The sequence below is a fragment of the Harpia harpyja genome, chromosome 10 (assembly GCF_026419915.1).
Source record: "Harpia harpyja isolate bHarHar1 chromosome 10, bHarHar1 primary haplotype, whole genome shotgun sequence".
Lineage (NCBI taxonomy): Eukaryota > Metazoa > Chordata > Aves > Accipitriformes > Accipitridae > Harpia > Harpia harpyja.
Genome location: NC_068949.1, coordinates 20,460,701 through 20,482,535, shown reverse-complemented (window position 1 = coordinate 20,482,535; position 21,835 = coordinate 20,460,701). Strand labels below are relative to the sequence as shown.

At 36.9% G+C, this 21,835-nt stretch overlaps 1 protein-coding gene across 40 annotated transcripts in view; it reads right to left on the bottom strand.

Moving 5' to 3' along the window:
* Positions 1 to 21,835, bottom strand: part of KCNMA1 (potassium calcium-activated channel subfamily M alpha 1) — a 526,550-nt gene that overhangs the window by 72,143 nt on the left and 432,572 nt on the right. For 15 of the 40 annotated variants that reach the window (XM_052800261.1, XM_052800260.1, XM_052800262.1 and 12 more), the window contains one exon: positions 388 to 681. The exons of the other annotated variants lie outside the window; for them this stretch is intronic. In XM_052800261.1, coding sequence (XP_052656221.1) covers positions 388 to 681 — 294 coding nt within the window. The remainder of the gene's footprint in view (positions 1 to 387; positions 682 to 21,835) is intronic. 40 annotated transcript variants of the gene reach the window in all.

Below are 21,835 nucleotides of genomic sequence, written 5' to 3'. Positions count from 1 at the left end.
ATCTGTCTCCTTTACTGGCTCTCCCAGGTCACTAGCAGAACAGTTTACAGACACTCTTTTTTAGACCCCAGAAAGAGCTGGAATTTGAAATAACATCTATGTTACTGAACATCACACGGACTGGAATACCTGGTAAACTCATTCTGCCTAGCACGTAAATGCTTCAGAGCAAAAAAAAAACATATGAAAGGTAAAGCACAAACCACCCAGAAACATTAGTTGACTAGCTATCTCAATTAACTTATTAATCACCACATCTGGAGAAACCCACATCTGTAAGCACTTAACAGAGCATTAGTAATGTCATAGTCACATTGAAAACAGACTGCAAAACCATGCACAAACCAATCTATATTGCCTTATGCATCCAACTATGGGGCTACCTACGGAGATCTTGGTTCAACCCAGGCTTTTGGGAGTGGTAGCGGTATTTTACAGGCAAGCTGAGTGCCCTTTGCAATCTACAGTACGTAGATTTTCCTTGTTCAACAGAACTCAATAAGTTAAGATGCAGCAGCGAGGGGTTGTTGGGTAGGAAGAGGCTCCCTTTACGGTTATTAACAAGTGGAACAGGTTCCGGGATTCCTTCAGTGGACTTGGCACCAACCAATGCCTTAGTAGTTGCATTCTTGAATTGATATGAACATTTTGGGTAACTTGGTCTAGCTGCATTCTTTACTTCTAAATAATAAGAAAAAATTTAAATTAATGTCTTTGTATTAAAAATTATTTCAAACCACAGGCTCATGAATCAATTTTGATATTATGTGGAATTACAGACTTTAAAGCTTAAAGTATCAGTTTCTACAGCTGAAATAAATGTTTATACCTGCAGCTTCCTTAAGTTTTTTTTTCTAAAAATGTCTTGTTATAAAAGAATACTTATAAAAGGATTATTCCACAATATTATCATCTTTAAGCAATAATCCTATCCTAGGGTAAGTGTGTCTGAGGCAACACTTACTTCCCACATGTTGAAAAAGGTTTTGAGATTTACTAGCTGTGGACGATATTTATTCCTTCGAATCTACTGAAAATGACAGGGGAGGTAGAGCACTCTGCTGCTATTAAAATAAATAAGGAATAATAGAAAAAAAGTAAGGTCAACACTTCAAAATTGTGCAAGCATACTTATGGAATTAAAGTGATGTTTAGGAACCTACATAAAAGTTGTTGGGTATTCAGAAGTGCTGAATACTGTAAATTTCAGGAGGCCACACATAGCACCTCTGAAAAGAAAGCTAAAAAATTTAATTTCCTAAATATGGATTTAGCTTGAAACTGTGATTCTTAGTCTTCCATTTCTAATATATCAAAGCTAATTAAACAAAACCCCCATATTAATACCTCTAATAAATGCCATCCTCTGTACAAGACAATAATAAAATGTTTTTCTGGTAAAAATATGCAGTAATGATCTTCTCCTAATGCTTGTTTCATTCTGAATGAGTATATTACAGAGAAGAAGGTACATTACCAAGCCACTAAGATCTTATATTCTGTTATGGATTATGAGGTGAGGAGGTTAGGTAGGGAGTAGTTTATGGACTGATAATCTTGCAGCATTATTTCCATATGTTTCAATTGCCTTAAAGTTTCCACGGAGAACTTTGAGTAGACAGTAGCTTCGAATTATTTGAGGAGTTCGGCATGTTTTTTGGCATCTTTGTCTAGTTTACCTTCAGCTAGAAACACTGTCTAGTAACAGGAAAGATACATAAATAGCATCCACATGTTTGCCATTTGTGTTCAAGCTCAAAATCTGTCTCTCTCACAAAAAAAGGTGATTACATGTGAATTACAAGTCATTTGAATGTAGTTTTTAACAAGGTTCAACTATTTGGTGACAAAGTACCCTTCCACATTCAAAGATCTCTGAATTGACAGCTTGCTACTACTCTGAGGTGGATAGAAACATCAGTGAGAACAGAACTAGTCTAACTCACAACGTTATTCTGCTCTTTGCTAATAGTAGTAACATTTAAAGTATAATAATAATAATGCATACTCACAAGAGTTCACATAGATTTTAAATCATTGGATAGCATATATCTTTGATTAGCAAAACTGCTACAAAAAATTCTGTGTATCACATTGGATACACTACTTGAAAATTATCAATCTTACCTCGGAGTTACTGGGGTTTTGTCAAATCTTGTACTTCTATCTTTGATATTCCTCCAGTGAAACAATTTTAAGATGATAAAATATATTTGCAGAGACCTATCTCCCTACACAAGTCACTGATCAAGCATGCATTTGAACACTTTGAAATGCATCGATTTGGTTCTATTTTTAAACTACAGACAGTAATATTGGAAAGAATCTTTACAAATCTACATTCCTGCATCAAAATATCTTCACATACAATGGAAGAAGACCAAAATCTATTAATAATGCTTATCCACCCTCCAATCAAGTTGTTTAAGAAACATCATAATCTTTCTACAGTCACTTCTGGAGTTCAATAAGTGATGGTTTCAGATACCAGACCTGATTATTAAGCACTAAACTTCCATAACAGCGTATGCCTTATGGCACATTCCATGCAGACATAAAGCAAGCTTTCCCAAGATTTTGTGCTTGCTGTGGCACAGCATGAGCCAGAACTAAAATACCTTGTCTTTCGGTACAGCTTAATAGCTTGAGCTTGGCATCATACTTAATAGCATCACATGATCTTGTTCAGCATGAAGGCAGACTGAGCTGCTTAAAACACATCCTACTTCCCCTTATTTCCAACGGTGTGGATAGCTACTACCACTGAAGAGCAAAACATTAAACAATGGGGATAAGAGTTGCCATTTTTTTGTCAAATTATTCCAGATTTAAAAGTTCTAACCACCAGTTTCATCCCATGAACTCTAACCTCCTGCCTCTGACATGAGCTCAGCTGCTTCAGATGAAAATGTAAGAAGCCCTACAGTGGGTGACTATGAAATACCTCGTTCATAGGACAAGTTTCTTTCTGACTCCAACAGGCTCATGTCTTTTTACTCAATCTTGAAAACTGAGGATTACAGTATTACAGTATAGTATCTGAATAACCTATCTTTGGTAGAGATAATTATCTCTTCCTCCATTCCTCCAATACAATTATATATTTTTTACCCTAGAAGAGTAAAGTGGGTTATTTTTAGTCTAAATAGCCTGTCAAGTTGTACACGCACACTGTGCCACAAACACAAGCATGTCAGGATACACATGGAACTACATGTGCAAGCACCGAGGTGCAATTTTGAACACAGCATATTGCTGTGCTTTCAGATTAAGCAGTATTATACAACTAGGTGAGAAATACAGGCCAACACCGTCACTTCTGCAGATACATACTATAATGTGCAGAACCTAAAACACTTATGTTTTTTATAGCATCCTGTTGTTCAGCAAAGGCAGTTTCTTTTTATTAATAATTTCTTAAAAATCTGTTTGGGTGTTTGCATCACTATGTGGGCTGATTTCCACAGAAAACATATTTGGGAAACAAAGATTGCTGTTAATTATATGGAACTAAATACATCCTTACATACTGTCATTGTCTCACTAGGTTTGGCAACCAAACTGTCTGGATTGGGGTAATTTGTTGTACCACTGTGCAATGTTAAACCACAACCTCCAAATCCACAAGGGTTCGCTTCCAAGTATGTGATGAGTTTAGCACCAGCAAGTCTACTAAAAGAGGACTATTTTCTAGTCATAGTTAGATCAGTATCTCTTTATCTATTATGACATATGCCTTTATTTTCAATGCAAATGGTCACAGGGCGAGTGTGCTGCCTGCATTCTGCCAAACTTCATTAGAATGATTCAGGACACTTGTCATGTATCCATAAGGCATTATTATTGTTAACTAAGAATAGAGACACTTACTGGTCATTTTGAGAGCAAATTTTGAATAGCTTTTTGGGACTGGCAAACAATAAGGAAGTGGATGAGAGTACAGTAAGAGTAAGAAATTCCACGTTTTCTGTAGTATTTCCTAATTGCACCCTGGGTGAACACTACCTGCTTTTGGTAAATGCTGTTCAGAATTTGCCCAAGAAACCTGTCAGCATTAGACAGATAAAAAATAATGTCTATAAAATGTGAGATATTAATGCAATTTATGTAAAGGTATTTCGAAGCTGCATACATTCCTATTCCTTCCCTCCACCCTCAAGAACTCCCTTTCAAGCTCAATGAATATACACTTGCCTACAGACTGCATTAGGGAATCATGCCTGTTTCTATTTCTATATATTTTATTTATTATAATGAAGATAATTTGAAATGCAATCTGCAACTCCCTGAACATTTTTAAAACAACCAATGTAGTTAATCTAATGCCTATGGCAATCTCTATTTATTCTTTGTGAGCATACACTTGCCATAACTTAAAACTGGGCTGAGTTTTAATTTAAATGTAACAAGGCAGAATACCAGTACAGTGCTTTCAACAAAATGGCTGAAACTGGCTTCAGCATGATTTGCCTGGAAGGGAAGATGAAAATGTGTTTTAAAGGAGAAAAAATATCCTGACCAAAACCAGACATTCTAAACAACCACCACCGATACCCACTGCTCCTTTCCTCCCCCATCTCTATCAGCTGCTAGGCTTTCAGCACCGTTTTTCGCCAGACACTAGCACAGTGTTTTCCTTCACAGTCAGCCATCAGCCAGAGCTGTCACTTGCAGATACTTCATTTTTGTTTCAGTCTAATTCATACTGCACCCCCTTAGTCTCTGTAGTGACTAATGCCATGTCACTGTGCAGACATGCCAGATCCAGCACTAGAAGCATAGAGAGTGTTTTTAACAGTTAAACTATCTTGGTTTGAAAAAAATGTTTTATTTCTCCCCCAACTTAACTGTTCTTTTTCTCCTAAGCATCTTCCCAGCTGACCTCCAAAGGAGCAATCACCATTCTGCAATCTGGTGTGTCTTCCATAAAGCTCAGCTTTCATGTGGTGGGTGAAGACAAGCTGCAGCTCTGTATTACCAAATGCAAATAATCAATATGTTGATTGAGCTTTTGGCTACCAGAGTTCTTTTGATGGGAGTGACAGTGAGCATGACTTCCCTCTCTCAATGACAAGCCTGTTTAGACTTTGCTACCTACCACTTTGTGAATCAGGCAACTGAAAATACCCACAGCAATTCCTCCAAACTGTCAGCTATTGCTGTGATTCCACCCAGCACCCCCTGTACAAGACAACAGATTAACCATTAGGCTAGATATGTTGAAAATATACAGCTTCAACCTTTCCCCATCTAGCTCAGAGCGATGTATAGATGATTATTTCAACCGTCAGCTGCCGCATAGACTTAAACCCCTGCACAATAACTCCTGGATTCATCTGCCCCTTGTCAAACTTGCACAGCTTTAGTTTGAGCATACATAGTGTGGCAGTTTCACTGCGGATCTAGAATAATCCAGACGGCTGCTGTCTCTTTCTTAACAGGAAGCTAAACTGATGAGTTTGTAATGCATTTCTTATCAAAGGTAGTTTCAAAAAAGAAAATGTGCCCAATCAGTTGGGGTTGGAATTTAGCATAGTACTGAAATATGATTTAATTGGAACATTCATTATTTGTTGGGAAAAATATTATTCATCCCCTTTAAAAATCACTTTATGCCAATGAACTATTTATTTTACAAATTTACTTGATTTTTTGATGGTAACAGATGTAATGAAATCATTGACTAGAAACTACAATGCAAAAGTGCTTGATGAGAGACAAGAATGTTAATTTTAGACACTGCAGAGCAGTGTTTGCTTGGTGTCTGAAATGGTAATTCAAATGAAACAGGATCGCTGTTTTGGTTTCTATGTGCATTACAAACTCAGGGAAATGTATTTCATTGCTTTTTTTTATACAAAGAGAAACAGATATGCCGCATATCTCTACATACTAGTACCATTAGAAAAGCAGGTGAGGCTCACTGGCTTTTAGTTGCAGTGTGTGCCATGTGAAGCAGATAAGAAAACATCAAGATCCCAGAATGTCAAGAACGCATCATCTCAGAACATTTTACAAATACTGAATGGTGCTTACATGAGACATTCTCTTTGAAACACTGCAGCCCAAGAAACACCTTTTTTCCTCTTTTTTTTTTTTTTTTTTATTTCCCTTTTTGTCCCAGGCTTGCACCTTCTGGCTAAAGGCACATAAAATTGAATGACAAATGCATTGCTCTACTTTTTTTTTTCTTCTATTGGCATCCAATTCTTAAATTTTATATAAATAATACACAGTCTTTCAGTCTTAATTCTCCTCACACTTAAAGGATTGAAGCTCAGCTACAGATATATTCCTCACCTTTGCTTTTCCATGAATGCTGTAAAAAGACAGTTAATAGAAAATATGGAATGTTGCTAGGCTGGATCCTGTTATGTATTCTAGACGGCTGCTCTGATATCCTGTGAAACCATGATAAACTTTAAGTTCCTGAGCTTTTAGGGTTACATGTGTATATAGAATGAAAGATAGAATGCAAAGGTGTTTGGAAACCCAGGGAACTTAACTTGAATCCTTTGGTGAAAATAAGTCTAGGATATGATTTTACGCTACTTTGATTTATTTGTAGGGGTAGAGCAACCCCCTAAGTTTACTGTAGAGCTTTGAATTTTTTTTTTTTCCTCCTCCAGTTTAATTCAAGAGCATAATTATTACAAATGCTTTACAGAGGTTTTAGGCTGTTCAAATTGTTGTTGATCTAAAGTCAGAGAAAGTAAGTGAAAAAGTGAGAAAACGCTTACATTGACTTCAGTGGACTTTAGATCAGGAGCTGTTCGTATCTCATACTTCAGGGTGCAAGCTGATAAAATGGGGCAGCAAGAAAGCCTTTCCCATATATACAGAATTTTACAATTGCTTGGGCAATTTAGAGAAGAAAGGCTTCAGATTTCATGGACCTGGTTTCTTGTTCTTATACAGAAGCATACACACAAAGTGACACTATATGTATGTAACAACCATCTTCCCTTTCCCCTCACAAATGTGCACAGTAGAAAAAAGCTACTTTAATTCCTAATCAAATCCTAATTTATATTTAGACTGTCATAGGTCCACTGAACCTTGAACATATTTTCTGATTCAGATTTTATTATTCCCTCATACATTTCTCTTGATTTTTAGTCTCCATTCTCCATTGCCTTTTCAATTTATGATTCACTCTGTAATTGTTTATTCAAATAATTATATTGTTTTTGGAAAACTGTCAAATGAAAAGTTTAAAAAAAAAAAGAAAAAGCATCAGGGGACGTTTTTTCCCCTGTCCATTTAATTGTCCAATTGACTTCTCCACATGTTGCACCCATACAGAATACTATTTGGGTAAAGTAAAGTTTATTTTGGGAAAGAGTGAAGAAAGGAAGATGTGTCTAAATTGTAGAACTTAAAACAGAACATGGTCTGTGTTCACAGGGGTCTATTCTCCAGACAAACATCAAAGTGAAGGGAATTGACTTTGTCTTTTGAGAGTGCGCTTTGGAGAATAAGGAAACTCAAAGTCTCTCATCGGGTATGGTGAGTGTAAATATTCTCCAAGTTAAATTTTAAATTTTGTTATTTCACTATGACAAGCTGTTTTGCTATCTGAACACAGAGGAGGAGCAGCAGCAAAACATTACCCCTACGTGTCAGAAAAGAGCTGTTCAGACCCTGTGTGTCCTACTGTGTCACAAACAGCTATGAACTCCAATTTTAGAGCTCCAGCTGCTGTGTCTACCAGAAGCAAAGTACAAAAGGATTGCTCAAAGCCACATGTTAACTTTTTAATAGACTACCTGATGATCCTATGGCTACAAAGAGAAGACTGGGACTCTCTTGACTGGCATTTAGTTCTACCACTGATCTGTTACACAGCCTTGGGTTGCTCACTTGCATTCAATTCCCTTTTAATGGAGTTCCTTACTTATAGCTCTTGCTAAGACTCAAGTGACCAAATTATCTTAAAATGTGGCTGTTAATAATTTTCTCAAATCTACCTAGTAGAAGATGGTGAGGTTGCTAAATTCAGTGCATTGTCATAGACCATGCTTGTCTCAATACATAGCAATCCAAAGTGTATTGTCCTTTGTCCTATTGCTTCAGAGAGGATTTTTACACCAACTGTAAGGGACACAGAGGGAGAAGTTGCAACACTGGCGAGGGTAGACTGTAGTTATGTAGTTCTGCCAAACTGTAGGAGGAATCTGTCCTGTTTTTACAAAGTAAAGGAATTTTCCCCTTCGTGATTGAATACACTCACAATCTGATCAGTCACTGCTAAAACCAGTGAAGTTCTCTATGTGGACAAAGAATAGGCTCCTATTAAAAAAAAACTAAAAAAAAAACCCAAAAAACTGAAAGGCCACTCACCATTGTGCCTATGAACACTTTGCTGTTTACACTCCCTTAGCTCCATTAAATTCAGTGGGAAAATATACAACGCCTAGAAGTAACTAAGTGAAAAAGTAAGCACAGGAGTCCTTGGTCATTGCTCTGCTCCTTGGGATTAGAAATCTTGTATTTACTGCATAGATTGTGTTCTTCAGGAAGAGAGAGTATTTCAGTGCATAGGAAAGGGATGTGCCAACTTCTTTGGAGCAGGACTCCACAAATTTCAGCTAGGTCTTGCTGTAACTGTTTCCTTCCTGAGAACATTGGGAAGGGTAGATTTCAGCCTGCAGAAATCTAATTAGAATTATTGTTTTCCAGTTCAAAGTGCCAATTTATCTCAACATCTTAAAAATACATATTTCCAGTGTAATTCCAACCTGCATATCCTGAAATTTTAAACTGAAATAACCTTTTCTCTACCCTGCTCAAGACAAGTTTAAAAATAAATTTGTGATGATGGTGTTTTCATTAACACATTTCCTGAAGAAGACATACTAGGTCCCTGTGCCCATTTCCCTGCCAGTACAGCAGTGTTGAGTAAAGAAGAGATTTTCATAAACTTACTATAAATCTAGGGGACTGTATTCTTAACTTCTCAGACTTTTTTTTTTAATTCTTCTGCTTCCCAGCGAGTTGTCTTACCTCTGAAACACACAATTTAGAGGACATTGCTCAGGTTTTCTTTTTTACTAAGTAGTTAATATGCCACCAAGAAATTGGATTTTTTTTTTTTTACTTTTTAAACTTCGCTGGCATCAAATTTCTTTTCCCTTTTGGCTGTTGTTTACCCTTGTACAAAAGGGTGTAGAAGTGTATGTGTGTCTGAACAATAAGAATTGAAATCTTGACATTTAACTCTAGCTTTCTTATCTTCAGTCTTATCTGGCTTTCATCCACATCAGTGAAAATACTTCCATTTAGTAAATGTTAATAGGATCAGGCTCAGTGATCCCCAATACTCTTTCAGGTTCAGCTGTAATATTTCTCTCGGATGGAGGTTGTCACATGACTCTTACCTGTGAGGTCATAATATCATTTTCATATGTAAACTAAGTAAAAAATGCTGTGCATGCTTACATACACACTGGTTTTATATACAAGTGCTTACACTGTATGTACCTATTCAGAAACACTTCTATACAATTAAAATGAGCTACCTGGAATATTAGAAATATTTTTTTTTTTTATAAAATTGTTTCCTCACAAAATCAATACATAAAGAAGTTCTTGGAGGCCTTTCAGTCACTAGTTATTTCTAAGCCAGCACCACCACCTGCTGGTTACACAGAGTTTCAAGGCCCAGCACTGTTTTTCTGTCTTCAAATCTATGCCTAAGTATAGAACAGTATTTCCCAGCTGCTCTTATACATCGAAATGATATTGCCAGAAGACAGATTTTTAGCGCATTGGTTGTGGTTTAACAATACCCTATTACCTGAAGTATGGCTTTCATAAAATCGGGGAATGTTAATTGTTGACAAACCAATTCTCTTATGCAAAGTAGTGTAAGTCACAGGGTAAACATCCAAATTAATCAAACAGATTGAACCTGTTGTATTAAAAAGCCTATCGTTACATATGCTGGTTTTTATCACTTACAGATATACAATTAAATACACTTCATGATACTAAGAAATCAGTGTATATTTTTTTTTTCTAAGTGCTCCCTACTTTAGTGAGTTCTACAATGTACTCCGTTCTTGTAAAGCTCTGTTTTTCTCTGAACAAATGTATCCAAAAAACCAGTATCACCTGGTAAATATACTAATATAAAAAAACAACCAAGATATAAATAAATGAGATTAAATCTATAAAATAATAGTGAAAATGGCGATAGCAAAAATGGAGATGGAATATAATTCATTGGTATGGAAAATTAGGGAAGTATAGCATGTAATTTCTAGGTAAATAATGGCAACACAAAGAAAGTAAAATAACACAACAATAATAATAATTAAAAAAAAAAAAAAAGAAATGGAAACGCAATGTCTACCTCTGACTGTATCTGCAAAAGAACCCGCAAAAGAATTAATGCTCACATCTCTGCCAAAGCATACAGTAGTTTGGATGAAATCGATTGCTATGGGGAAGCAAGGGCTGGCAATTTCATAAGGGCAGAAAATAAAGCATAAGCTAAGAAATCCAGTGGTGATGATTAATAATAATGTTACTTACAACAGTGTTTTGATCTCTAACAGAAAGCATACTCAAAAGGATAGATGTATTTAGCAAGGATCATATTTTTCAAATAAAAACTAAATAGGATCAACGTACCTCGATACAAAATAAAAAAAATTACTGTTACAAATTCCCTCTGTTTATTTCTCTAATACTCAGAAATACTGCACTGGTAACACTGAAATACATGCAGAAGTTAGGGTTGAACTATTCAGAATTATTGTAAGAGGGAAATACATGCCATCTCACATTCACTTCATGTAAGACAAACTATAACGGTATAAAAGTATGCAGACTAACAACTGAGAAAGCAAGCAAATAATACTGAATCTACCAAACTAAATTGAGAGCCAGCTTTAAAAAAAAAGAAAAAAAAAAAAGTATGTTTTGTCCTTTTATGTTTCACTTTGTTACTAACGCTACACAGAAGTGTCAAGCTTGCTTAGTTCACGACAAGGATCAGGCAGATCACGCAAAGAGACCACAACCCATGACGAGGAACAGCTTTAGAAAGAAAACTTCATCAAAGGTAAATGCATTGTGCTACATACTTCTGGTTTCATTAACCAAACCCTGATGAGAATATGGACATTACCAGAGAAAGCGAAGGCAGCCTAACAGCAGCACCCTCACTGTTACTACACCATGCACTGAAACAAGAGGAGAGGAAAGAAGGCAATGGAGAATATTTGAGAGGATAGTCAAAGTGTTAGATTAGCCGCTCGGGTTGCTTAGCTATGTCCTGCAGAATGCTTGGTGTGCTCAGTGTTATACCAGGGAAATCACTTATACTCTGTGAGTACAAAATTAAACACAAATGATGTTCATTTTCAAAGCAGGTAGCATGATAAGGAGGAAAGACAACTGATAAAAGAAAAAAAAAAGAAAGAAAATTCTGCAGGAAACCAGTGAGCTGCCAGCATTTCTGTTATAATTATCACACCAATTTCACAATGAAGTTCACAATCACCTGGAGAAGGAGGAACTCTCCAACAAAGAGAAAATTGATATATAAGATTTCATAAGATTTACAGGTCAGTTACTACCCTGAAAGTAACTATAACAACCACAAATGCCACAGGATGTCAATATATTTGGAAATAATGTTCCTGCCAGATGTTTTGAGAGTCAGATACTGAAAGCATCCAGAAATCCAGTGCTCAGGGGACACTGACAGCTGTCAAGAAAGTCATCTTCCAAAAGCGAATTGCTTGGAGCTCTACCTCTGAGGATTTTATTTTGTCCTGCTTGAGGAGAAAGAAGAGGGCAGACAAAAGACTCATATGCTAAAGGCAGATTAAAAACAAATGCATATTTTGACTTATTTTATATTCCTCATGGGCAGAACTCAAAGATACTGCTGAGGAAATCTGTGGGACCCAAGGGACAACTTCAGGATATTTCTTGAGGAATATGTGGGGCTTGAATATTGAGGCTGAATATATGAGGCTAACGATACAATTATTGCATTCCCTCAAGCTACAATTTTAGATGCAAAACAAGAGCTTAGCTGTCTATTTAGCAGGAGAAATACCAGTAGAGCTGTGGATGGATGAATGAGCTGCAGCATTCAAAGATTCAATCAGCCAATCAAAAAGGCCATTAAAGCTTGATCAGCCACTAGACATGATAACACTAGAAATCCTGAATCCAAAACCAGAGTATGCACTTTCATTCAAGTAGGAGATAGTATTTTCAGGAATTATTCAGAAAGGAAAGAAAAAAAAAATTCCATAGACTGTGCTATAATAAAAAATAACATGTGGTAGTGATCACAGGGGAGATCTGAAACAAAAATTAAAATAATCCCATGCTTGAAAAGAGGCAAACTTAAGTGTAGGGAGTTCCAAGAATAGCAGAATTATACAATAATGGCGTACTGAAGTGCACAGATACGGCACAGAATTCATACTACATAAATCAACACACAGAAGGATCTGGTACCAATGGGTTAAAAGAATGCCAGTTCCTGCTCTTACAGAATTTCAGACTGATGTAATATCAGAGAAACCTAGACTACACGATCACAGATCCTTGGCTTGAGTCTTCCTTGTTACTGCAAATTTTGTGTTCATTTACTTCTCTTTCAAACATAATCAAAGGCTTTTGCTGAGTCATATAACTCTTCAAAGTGTAAGAAAGATGCCTGTAAATTGGCCTTCTTTTATGGAAGGATCCCATCAAATAGTTAGGATTACATTACTGATTCTAGTCTCTGCAGATCCTTGCATTACAATTATCACCACAGAATCTGTGCTGAGACTGACATCTGTCCCAAGTCTACTGTTCTCTTGTATTTTCTCCTTTGTCTGAATGAAGAAATCAATAAGGTATACCTTGTCACCCAGGGCAGTGAGACTCTTGAATAGAAACAATCGAAATATACATAATGAAATGCTTTTTATATATATATACACACACACAGAGTCATTTTTTCTTGGACAATTCTTCTATGGAACACAAGCTCTTGGTGCAAAAAATCCAGCATTTAAGAACTATGGAAAAATTTAGGTCTTTACCAAATGAAAACTGATTTAATTTTCAGCCAATTTTTTGTACATAAAATGAAACAAAAATTACATTTTCATGTCTCAATTTACAAAAAATATCATTTGTCAACAGTTAAAATTTAATTTGAATAGCACTCTGAAAATGTGTAACCTCACACAGTAGGATAAATATTTTTCTGTGAAATATCAAAAGCAGTTCTTAGCATCCAAGAGTTAGTAAAATGTATTTTGCTATTTTGTTGCTCACCCTGACATTGGAAAGTTTACTGGCTTTGTTCAGAACCAAGTAAAAAAGCAGTATTTCATGTCAAAAACAAGACAAGATGCAAGCATGGCTATGAGTCCAATTCCATTATTAGTGAGAAATATTAGCATGTCATCTGAAAATTTGGGAAATGTTTCCCATATGTTGTAAAGGACACTATGTAGTGGAAGCCAGAAAAGTACATCCTGTTCTGTTCAGTGGTGCATCTCACTTCTTTTCACCCTTCTGCTGCTTCATCATGTGAATTATATTCATTTTCACACCCTGCAATTCTGAATAAATACTGTATCACTTCTTTGCTGCCACCCATCTTGTGATTGACTGATCACAGAGAACCTGACAGTCCTTGCATGTTTTGGTAGATCAGGAATAATTCTAATAGAGATAAAACATGACTAAAAAAATCACTGGACAAATGCCTGTTAATGAAACACACTATCAGTCTGCAGCTGTGGATTTTACCTCGCGTTGCTCATGGAACAGGAATAAGCATCATGTCTACATTAGGCTCAAAACCTGTAAATGTTTTTATTCTTTGCTAGAAGAATCTTAGTTCTATTAGCTGATGAAACTTTATAAGCTAGGCAAATGTTTATCTTGACTTCTGAGTTGTTGTCCATATGTCACAACTTGCATTTTTACTAGAAGTCCAAGCAATATGTCCCATATGGAATCATGTAAGTACTATAGAAGAGGGGCTAGTTGTAGAGTAAACCATCTACATTGCTACATAACACAGCTGCTAGTCCATTCTGGCAAGCGTTTGCTCAAGAACAGAACCTCCATTTCTTGTTGCCAGTCTTCCTCCATAGCATAGCTATGGTGATGTAAAATCTCTCTCCATATTGTCAGACATGCCGTGTCAGACAACACATAACACCACTGAGTTAGAGAGTGAAGATAATGTCAGGAACATGGGAATGGAGAAAGCAACATGTTTAGTGCAAGCAAAATCTTTTATGCAAGAACGAACAAAGGAAATTGCATGACAAAGATCAAAGATGCTATAATGATTTTTTGGATTTCCTTCAGCAGTTCTTCACAGTAAACAAGGTCTGCATTCCAATTAAAGTTCAGAAGCAGCTAAAGACTGCAGAAGATTTTTAAATTTTTTTTTTCAGAAATCTAAAAAGAGATTCTTCTCTGCTGATGCAGATAAACAGAAGCTATTCATGCCCTTAGATAGTATCCCCTTTCAAAACCTCCCTAAATTAGACAGCAGCAAGGCAGTTCTAGTAATTTCCCGATTCCTTCTTTCCTCTCCTCCTTGCCGTCTATCTGTGACCTCCTTCAGCAAAGATCAGAAGACTTGAAAATTGGCCTCTGCAGGGGAATCACTATGTCAAAAGGATACCCAGGCTTGTATTCAGTACTTCACAATGTAAGGATCTCAAAGCACTTCTAGCACAAAATGTAATATAATATATTGAGAATACAGTATTCTCAGTCTCTGGGTGGATAAAGAACTATATTCATGTAGTAAGTCAGGGGCACAGTTGAGATTGGGACCTTTGCCTTGCGCCATTTTTGTTTCACATTTGCCTACGTAGAATTTCAAGTCACACTAAAATGTCCACATGAATTTTTAACCAGATGACACTGGCCACATCTTACACAGTAATAATGCTTTTTTCCACCCTTCGTTTTCACAATAATTGTACTGTGCTAACAAGATGTGATCAGTGAAGCATGTGTGCGTGAGGTAGCACACACTATGTTTCCTAAAGTCATTGATAATAAGTGAATCACAGCATTACAGCATTCAGTGATACGTAAAATATCACAAGGAAAGCTGCATCATTGTATTATAAAAAGGAACGTTAACAAAAGCTGGTGAATAGTCTCAAACAGTAAAAGTACAACTGAATTTTAACCAATTTTAAAGTATATTATCAACATATTTAAGAAGTTACATACTAAAATAAATAGATTTATGATTTCTTAAGAATAAATTAAAACTTCCTCATCTGTTCAACTCCCTCCTGTCTACTATAACCTCAATCAAAGCAACGATACAGGATGGGTGCTTGTTCTGTGGCACTTCAATGACCACATATGGAGTTATGTAACAACAACCTCCTCTTTTCATGTAGCACATAAAAAAATCACAAGGTTATGTATCCTGGTATATACAAATACCTGGAAATGTTCTAGGTACTCAGTAGAAAATATGATGAACCAGAAAAAATTGTCTCGCAAGTTGCTTCTGGCTCCCAGGCTGAGGGCTGGACCACTCTGCTGGACCTACACTGAACTTGATAAAATCTGAAGATCTCTGGTTCTAATTCAATGGACTACCCTAGCTTTGGTAAGCAGTAGGTTGGTTGCTTCTGGCTCCAGTTCTAGAAGTATGAATCACGTAGTATGTACATTACTGGTCACACTATAGCTAATGCGACTACTTACCTGATTAAAGGTATGCATATATAAAATATGCTAGGGGTCTCAATGGAATAATCAGATGGTGGAAACACTGTGCTTGATTTTTTTTCCTTCTTTCTCCTGTTTTTACATCAAAATGCATCAAAAGCAATAAAACTCCCATACATAATGCAAGCCAAGCGCATTTTAACTTGGTTTGGAGGGCTTTTATTCTAGGGTTTTTTATAATAAACTGTATTCCACTTTATATGTTGATACTACATTGCAGTCTGTTATATATTTCAACAAGCACCTCCTTCTATATATTACAATAACTTCAGATCACTAGCAATGTAGATGACCTAGGCCAGAGGACTTCTTTTTCTATGAATCTGAAGGACAATATTCCAACTGAGTGAACATACTTTTCCCTGCATTATAAAAGAAGCCAACTGATAAGGATATCAAATGAAAAAAAAATTATAATACAAGAGTATGAGAAGTACAGGCTTTACATATCAACTGTTCATTTTAGTTTGGAAGCAATTTGAAAAGAACACAGATTATGCATCAAAGTGTATCTGTGATTAGCATGAGCTGATAGCTTTCTGCTGTTATTGGTTCAATATTAATTTGAGACCTTGCCCAATAACATCAACACAAATTAGCTAAGACTCAAAATGGCAATCAACTTGGGGGTCCTATCCTGAAAAGTGGTACTAACAACTTCCCAGCATCAATGAGCTTCTCGATCCTGCAGCTGTTTTTAAAAGCTTCCTCCCAAAGGCACATTTAGAACTGAATTAAATGCAACTTTGACTTAATTAACGTTTTAAATGATAATGAATACAATGTAGATTCATAGAAGGCATTTACATCGTGTTATAAAACTGATAAAAATTTAATAACTCTTTGTTAATAAGTTATGTCTCTCCAGACCCATAAAGCCTAAGGCAGTCAGTGCTGTAGTCTAGGGTCTAATCCAGGTTCCTAATGCAGGTGGTATAAGGAGGCAGGAGACTGACTTGACACTTGACATTTGCTCTAAGCCTGCTCTGGATCAAGCCACTGTTTGTTCATAAATACTTTATTTCATATAGTAAAGGTCAGAATTTGGGCTCAAGGCAGGGCTATGACAGAAATGCTCAAGCTGAAACCGAGCCAGCTCTGGCATCTGTCGCTTGAAATAGCTCGGAAACAGTAGAGAAGGAGACCTAACCAGCTAGCATCTGTCCCACACCAAGGAGGTAACAGGAAGAATATGCTGCCTGGTGGTAAGAAACTGTCATGGTGCGTTTCATGACAACCAGCCACACTCAGGAACTAAAAATGCAAACATAATTTCCATGTCACCTTGCATAAGACCCTCTGCTAAATTCACTCCACAGGATGCAGACAGCATCTTTTCTAGCTTGTCACCATCAAAGCAAGCCACTCACTAGTCTCTTCCCTGTGACCCTGGCAAGAATCACTACTCAATGTAAAGGCCTAAAGGAATTAAATGCAGACTTCTTGATCTCTCCCTCCCCCACCTTCCCAATTCTTCAAAAGCTTTGTTGCTAAACTTAGCAGTGCCTTCATTCCATGGTGATGTGAGAGTTCATCTCCTTGTTACAGACATCACAAATTGGGCAGAGATCCCTCTCATCAGCCTAGTGGTATATGCTGCATCACAAAACTCATCTGAAAAGGCATGTGCTTCATTATTTATATTTTCTGGTCATGACTAACAAGTCAGATTGTCTCACTTTTACCATTCTAGCATCTGGAAAGGAACAGCTTGGTTTGGAGGGTTGTTTTGGTTTTTTTCTAGTCTTGCATTTCTACATCTCAGTATTCATCTACGTGTTCATATTATACCCAAAAGAAAGCTAAATAATTTAGCAGCACTCAAGTTCTATCAAAATATAGAACGATGAAGGGGATTCCTTTTTTGAGTGTTAGAGTCAAACTACATACTTATCATAGAATCCTAGAATGGTTTAGGTTGGAATGGACCTTAAAGATCATCTAGTTGCAACCCCTCTGCCATGGGCAGGGACACCTTCCACTAGACCAGGTTGACCAAAACCCCATCCAACCTGGCCTTGAACACTTCCAGGGATGGAGCATCCACAACTTCTCTGGGCAACCTGTTCCCGTGCCTCACTACCTCACAGTGAAGAACTTCCTCCTTGTATCTAATCTAAATCTACCCTCTTTCAGTTTAAAGTCTTGACTTGAAGCCACCTGTTGTAAAATACTTATTGTTTCATGTTACACCCCCCCCCCCCCCCATAATTAACGTCGTCCATTCAGTGTTTGAAAAGGAAACACAAAAGTCCCAGTGCATTTATACACATGAAAAAAATGATGGAATAGATACTTGGAATCTCGGGAGGGCATATACCAGCCTATTCTGATCACTGCTTCTATCTCTATGTTAGCAACACAGAAAAACATACAGTTGCATCAAGAAGATCACCTGAAGCTCTGCACATCAAGAGTGAGAAAAAGACAGAATCAAAGGGTTGGTTCAGTGAAACCACTGTTCCAGTAAGCAGTTCTTGAATGCTAGTTAAGACTGTGATTGCATATATTGTCAATTCATCCTATCTTCTTTAGTGGAAACACCTGCATGCATCTTTGTACGACTGCCAAAAGGAGAAGAAGATGGAAAGAAAGTAGGTTAGGCTGAATTGCAAATATAAACTAAGCTTAAAAGTGGAAGGGTAATTAGGAGATTTTCATTCTCAGAAAAGCATATCTCATGGTGTCTGGCTTCCGATTTGCCAGTACCACAGGCTATAGAGCTGGCTGCAGATATGGCAACCATTTGACTTCATGTCAGTGGCTACACCAGAAGAACCTCTATAGAAGAGCACAGGAATCTTGGTATTTTCTTTTGCAATTTTTCCACTCTCTGGTTTTATGTGCTTCAAAACCCCATTGGCCTGTTTTGGTAACAGCAGCTTTCTTGACCGTAGTTCATTCTGAGAAGGTGGCTAAGGAAGGTAAGGGTTTTTTTCTTCATTACCCAGTAGCAACACAGACTACTTTAAGATGTATATGCCTGACTTTTTTTCCAGCTGTATTGGACTCGTATCTTAACTGAGTTACCTAAAATATTATTTTGTCGGCAAAATTGAACACTAAAATATACACAGGTGTCCATTTTTACATTATTTTCAGTATTTTGAAAGGGGACACATGCAGCCTTATAGAGGTATTTAGAAGAAACATCATAGCCATGTCAATTCTCAGGAACACCACCCTGAATACATGGGAATTGATATAACTGAAGCAAAAATCTGTCACCTTAAAAGAAAGAACAATATTTGGAACTAGTTTTACATAAATCAATATATCACCCACAGCATGTTTCACAGGCTTATTATTTATATTCTCTGTGGCTTTGAATTAACAGGAATTTATTTGGCACTATGTCTCATTTTAATGTCCCATTTCCATTGATCTTATTTAAAAAAAAACAAAAACAAACCCCCAAAAAACAGGCTACACAACATAATGCTATATCATTCTCCAGTATACAGAGGTGGGATCATTCCATAGAAGTGAGCTGTAAAAATCATAATGATCTGATTATAATCACTTGCTTATGACCTTATGATGTCATCCCTAAGGGGCAATATCCGTCTTTCCTTTCCAAGCAGACCTGATTGCTTATTTACTCCTTCAATTTCTTCTTCCTCAAAACATTAAAGGTGTGCGATTGGCTTTTTGTGCAGGACAAAGATGAGACAGTGTGACCACAGAGGGATCAGTAGGTTATATTAAAGAAAAGGTGTTCATGCAGCTTATGTAAAAGTAAGAATTTCAGAGCAAATGAGTGTCCATCCCTCCTGTGGCCACAACAGAATTCTCGCAGCTCAGAAAAGGTGTGTAGTGGGAGAGAGCAGTGGTAGTACCTCACCTTTTCCTATTCAGAGTATTATAAATATAATGTAAATGGGATCATATTTATAGCTCATTTGAGAATCTCAAAGTCTCTAGCCACCACAAGGTGGTATATGCACCCTATAAAAGGGAAACCATTGTTGCTGAAGGGTGAAAATAAAATTCTAGCACTGAAAGTTGTCCTTTGACAAGGCACATACAGGCCCTTCCTGCACCTTAGCTCATCCATAAAAGCGAGTATTTCTTGTTGTCCTGGCTACTTCAGCAGGACTAGAGAAGTAGTACGTTAGTTTCGTTCTGTAGAAAGCAGAGGACACAGCTCTTGCATTCTGGGAGAAATAGAGACTATGCTGTCTTTTCAGCCAGTAATTTAGGAATCCAGGACTTAATAGTCAAGTCATTTAGAAAAGCCCAAGCACAGTTATACAACTGATGACTTTTAGATACACTGACCAGTGTGTGTGTGTTATACATTCTTCTCTGGCTAAATCAGTAAGTGACATGTCATTTCAACTCCCATTATAGAATTTGGGTTTTTAAGTTGTAAAGACATACAGGCAGAGTCTACACTGCCCTAAGGAGCACAGGTCAATGAAGAAGCTAGTTTTCCTTGACTTAACTTGTTAAACCACACTGCCAGGCATAGCTTCAGCACAGTGTACCAACCTTGGTTCAACAGGCATCCTTACGCAAGCTATCCAAAATGTTCACCTAATCTTGCAGAATATGATTTTAGGTCCTTTGAGAAAGACTCAGCAGCTAACTTGTCTGTTCAGCGTAAACCACACAATGCCACTAGAAGATCAGATGGAATATATGGTTCTAAACTGGGCTTGGCACACAGGTAAGTATATGCTTTGGCTACTTTCAAAAGTTAAGCTTTCTCCAGCTTGTCTTAGCATGGTCTTTCTTTCCACATAATATGGCTAGAAGTTTGGGCTGAACCCTGAATTCAAAATATAGCAATAATTAGTCTTGCCTTTTGTCTCCGGACATCTCTGATATTCACCAAAGTCAAAGTCTTCACATAAAACTTCTCAGAACTATCAGAGCATGCCAAAGCATGTTTTCTCACAAGCTGAATTAGATATGCCTGGGCCTAGTATCAAGAATATCTTTGGAAATTTAGACTCCCAAGGCAGTGGGCACAGCAACAAGTTTAGAAAAGGTTTCCTTTTGGAACGTGAAGTTTTGAAGTTCCTGAGAAGCACAGCTGTATGGTGATACAGAAACACAGAAATTAAATGGTTCAGGTTAATTATCAATTAATTCAATTAATCATTTGAATGGCACTCCCCGAGATTTGGCACAGACCTAAGCAGAAACATCACACTTATTAGTAACATAATTTCATTGTATAAACCACCCCAGGTTTTTCAGTGACTAAGTGCCTCTCTTCATGCTAATTCACTTGAGTCTCCAGTGCAAAAAATGCTTGGACCATTTGACTGCTGTTCATGTAGCAATCTACCAAAAGCAGCTAAACCTGAAAAAATGTAGACAGAAAAAACTTTGGAATTCTATTTCCTTACTTTTAGAAAGATCATATCCATTTTTTTTTCCAGACAACTGCCTATAAACTCAAAAGCTATTTTAATATAATTATATTTAATCAAAATATGATTTTCATTTGCTGGAAGTACAGGCAACAATATAATAACAGAGAAACTCATCCACAGTGGAAAATACACTGCAAGTGTTACTTTCTCTACATATTATACAATTAGTCCACTAAATCCTGTGTACATCATTGAATATGTAAATTGATATCTTCTACTTGACATCAGATTCTTACAAACAGCATTAATTCGTACAGAAGCTACTCATTGTTCCAAGAAGTTTCATACAATGGTCTGTGACTTTATTTACTTTGAAGAAAAAGCCTGCTTTTATAACCAAAAGGTTTTTTTTAAAAAAAAAAAAAGGAAAGAAAGAAAGAAAGAAATGCATTAAGCAATTGTAGAAGCAAACCAACCCAACTGGGGCACCACGACCAAAGCAAGCCCTGTAATAGTATAATGACCTTTAATGAGTGTCTGGGGAAACAATACAGTCCTAGCATAAAAGACAAAGGGCAAAACCCATCGTGGCTCCACTGACACTAATTCAAAATGATTTTCAGAACAACTAAAGAATGTAAGAGAGGTAATCTGATCCACCAATCTGACCTCACTTTGATTCTGGGGCCCTGCTGCTGCCATTTCTAATTGTCAAACACTCTACATTTCACATCTGCTCATATTTAATGAAAAGCTGACTC